The following is a 3,520-nucleotide window of genomic DNA, read 5'->3' as shown; positions in this document are numbered from 1 at the left end:
GTTTTTTCTTTTTTCTTTTTTTTTTTTGGGTGGGTGGGGTGGGGGATGTCATGATGTTGTGGTTTGAAGATCTATTTTGTTTTTTTTTTTCTCTAAGGAATAATGTATGACCTTTTGAAAGTATAAATAAACCTACACTAGGGACTTCCTTTCTGGTCTTGATACACCAATTTTCAAACTTACCTAAAGAGTTCATTGGAACTACTAACTTGAATGGCTGTTTTACTTGAGCTCTTTGATCACTAAACCAGATAGTCATTCTAATGGGACTCCTTCATCATGTTTGAGTTTACTATATGGTTTTGTGTTGCCTTAGACATAGTCTAAATACTTTTTGTTGGAAACTGAAAGTGAAATTTCTCAGGGCTCACAATTATGTTGATCAATTGTGAAGATGATCTTTATCTATTACTCTCTCAACGGTCAATTCTATTCTATATGACAACATTTGTCTGGTCACATAGTCTAAGATGTTTATTTGACTTATATTTTTATATTATATATAGAGAAAAAAAACTAAAGTAATGGTTGAAAAGCTAAATGAATAGTATAATGGTTTTGAATTCTTATAAAGTTGTATACATTATGTTACCTTCCTCAAAAAATATAAATTTTGTATAGATATGGAATTGTGTAAATATTCTGGGACATCCCTAAAATGGTAAGAAAGTCATAAATATTGAAGCGAAGGGACCATATGCTGAAGTTATTGGCATAATTAATATGGCTTCAACAGCCCAACCTAGTTGTAATGTACTCGTTCTGTCCCATTTGTGTGAGAAATGAGTGAAGATAGGTAGAAGACATGTGACAAGTCTTTCATTTAAGACTCTTAAGTTCTCTTTCATCTAAGACTGTTATAGATATGTATAAAGGTGCAGTACAAAAATGTCGTGCATGTTAGAACACTGAAGTTTTGACATATGCGTTGTTTGACCTAGTTTGAAAGGCTTATGGATTATTTATTGGTCACTATTTGGTTAAACAAAATGGGGTGGAAGGAGTAGGTTTACATCGATGTGATACTTGATATATGTGCATCCCAATATATGTACATCTCACTGAAAATATTCCAGTTTGTTAACAAATTAGCCGTTCCACTGATATATTTATGCTTTTAAGCTGGAGAATATGGTAAACATATTGATTGTTTACAACTACAATGACAACAACAACTATGCCTGAATCCTGAACTACTTGGGGAAAATTTATTGATTGTTTGATTACATAAATTTTTCCCGTCACTATGTAGGATGCTGCAGCATTTTGGAGTCATCAGCCATTAGCTGCAAAGGAGTATTCATCGAGTACTATAATTCCTGCTTGTACTGTTCTTGTAGATTTATCACACAGTGCAAAAGATCTTATTGAGCAAGAAGTTTCAGCATTTTATCAAACTCCTGATAATACACTTTACATGCTTCCATCAACACCCCAGGTTTGTAGATTTTCTTTTTTCGTTATTCTATAAATCTAAAAAGTATGTTTTTGGTTCAGCGAGAAGAAATTTAAAAGAGTTGTTTACACTGCTAGGTTTAAGGAACATTTGTGAAAACAGTTTTACTGTATGTTTAGAATCTGTTGCTACGCTGATTACTAATTATTTACTTCTAACTGTTTCTTTTTAATATTTATGCTTTGGAGACAAGGTGCAAATCATGCATGAAGAAATTATCAAAGTAACCAAGCTCAAGCTGGTTCCCCACTTTGAATTTGGGGGTGCATGTTAGAGTATCAAGAGAATATGCATTTAATTATATAGAATATTCTATAAGATATCTTAAGATATTCTATAGTTAAATATAGAGTATTTTCGTACCTTATTAGTATAGGGATCAATTAGCTTCCATATTATACATAGCCGAGGACTCTTATATTAGGAGCACCTCTCATACATTTTTAATTAAGTCAATGAGAGACTTTTCTATTTTAACAAGTGGTATCAATAAAGAAAGGTAGATCTTTGTCATAAATTGATGTGAGTGCTAAACTGCAAATTAAACTTGATATAATGGTCTCCCTTTGATTCTTTACCTTAAATTCTAGACCACAATTAGCTACTCCTGTTTGGACAAAGTAAACTATGTGGAGTAAAATCATGTTAATCAAGGTTAAAAACTACTATCTTTTTAGTTGAGATCACACGATGTAGCTTGAAGTTTTTCCAAAGCTAATAATCTCACTAAAGTTTTAATTTCTTAAACAATTTTTTTTTACAATTAACGTGTCAGTTTATCAACTGTAATTATCCTCTAGTAATGTGCATAGTTAATAGGTGATTAGGCACACACCATAGCATCTTAACTCGTGAAATAAAGCACCACTTAAGTGAGGCGGAGCTCAAAACCTGGCTTAAACTGAATTACACGGTTTAAGTGCTTTCCAAATAAGCTTTTATCAATTCTATGAGGGGACCTTTTCCATTTTCCTTGATATTTATTCGTTGTGACATATATCTCATCGTGAGAACTCCTACCATGAGCAATTATCAAAATATTTATTAGTAAAAGGGACATCCTACATGAGGTGATGGTATATACATACAGAAAAAATGTGTATACATTACATATGTGGATATATGTTTTTTCTTCTTTCTTTTCTGATAAGTTGTATATATATAAAAACTTGAACTAACTGTTAACTCCCAGGCACAACTCCCGAGGACATGATATAGCCTAGTTTTCACTATCTTCCTCGATCACCGGGTATCTTTTTCTTTTCCTCCTCTTTTTCTTCCTTTCATCTCTTTTCTTTCTTGCCACTGGGCTCGTTTCTTTTCCATTATGGACGACACGAACTATTTTGCAGTAGGGTTCAAATCATATGACATCACAAGAACATCAGGCACAGCAGGGGAATGGTATGACTGGAGTAGAAAGTCAATAACGAGGATATCTTTCACTGGCAAGGACATGGAATGGATATCTTCGATTATGCGAGAAGCATCCAAGGCTAAGGGGAACACAGTCAGAAGGTGGAAGAAAAAAGATGATTTCACAGAGATCTACTGCGCAAGGAATTTTAACAAATACGGAAGATACATCAGCCTGATAAATGTTAGAGGTAAAAGAAGGGCAGTCATTATAGTCCCTGAATTATCTTTTAACTCAGGATGGTCAGGTATTGCAGAGAAGATTGGAAGATTCATCCATAGTTACAAGCGTGTGGGGAATCTAGAGACACATAGACTGGTTGATAGTAATATTCCCTATGTGGATATGCTAAAGAGCAACAAATGGACTAATAAGGGGAGGAAGGACATGCCAGAAAAGATAATAAAGAGGGGGGGCAGAATCTGCATTAATAGAGATGCAAACATCCAAAGCGAGGTACTGAAGAAGAGTTTGGTGGGCGAATTTATGACTAGTAAAGGCGAGGCACCTACCTTGACAGAAGTGAGAAGATGGGCAAGTAGTTTATGGAAAAGAGTCCATGGCCTGAACATTTATGATATGGGGGAAGGTTTTTTCCTTTTCGAATTTGCATCCAAGGTAACAGCGGAACAAGTAGTCGAAGGGGA

At 34.4% G+C, this 3,520-nt stretch overlaps 1 protein-coding gene across 1 annotated transcript in view; it reads left to right on the top strand.

Annotated features, from left to right (window-relative positions):
• LOC102598591 (AUGMIN subunit 5) overlaps window positions 1–3,520 on the top strand; it is a 24,003-nt gene that overhangs the window by 7,895 nt on the left and 12,588 nt on the right. The window contains exon 6 of the mRNA XM_006363195.2: window positions 1,253–1,438. Within this exon, the coding sequence (XP_006363257.1) occupies window positions 1,253–1,438 (186 nt within the window). The remainder of the gene's footprint in view (window positions 1–1,252; window positions 1,439–3,520) is intronic.

Source organism: Solanum tuberosum, unplaced genomic scaffold (assembly GCF_000226075.1).
Source record: "Solanum tuberosum cultivar DM 1-3 516 R44 unplaced genomic scaffold, SolTub_3.0 scf00427, whole genome shotgun sequence".
NCBI classification, from domain to species: Eukaryota; Viridiplantae; Streptophyta; class Magnoliopsida; order Solanales; family Solanaceae; genus Solanum; species Solanum tuberosum.
This window is presented reverse-complemented; position numbering and strand designations above follow the sequence as displayed.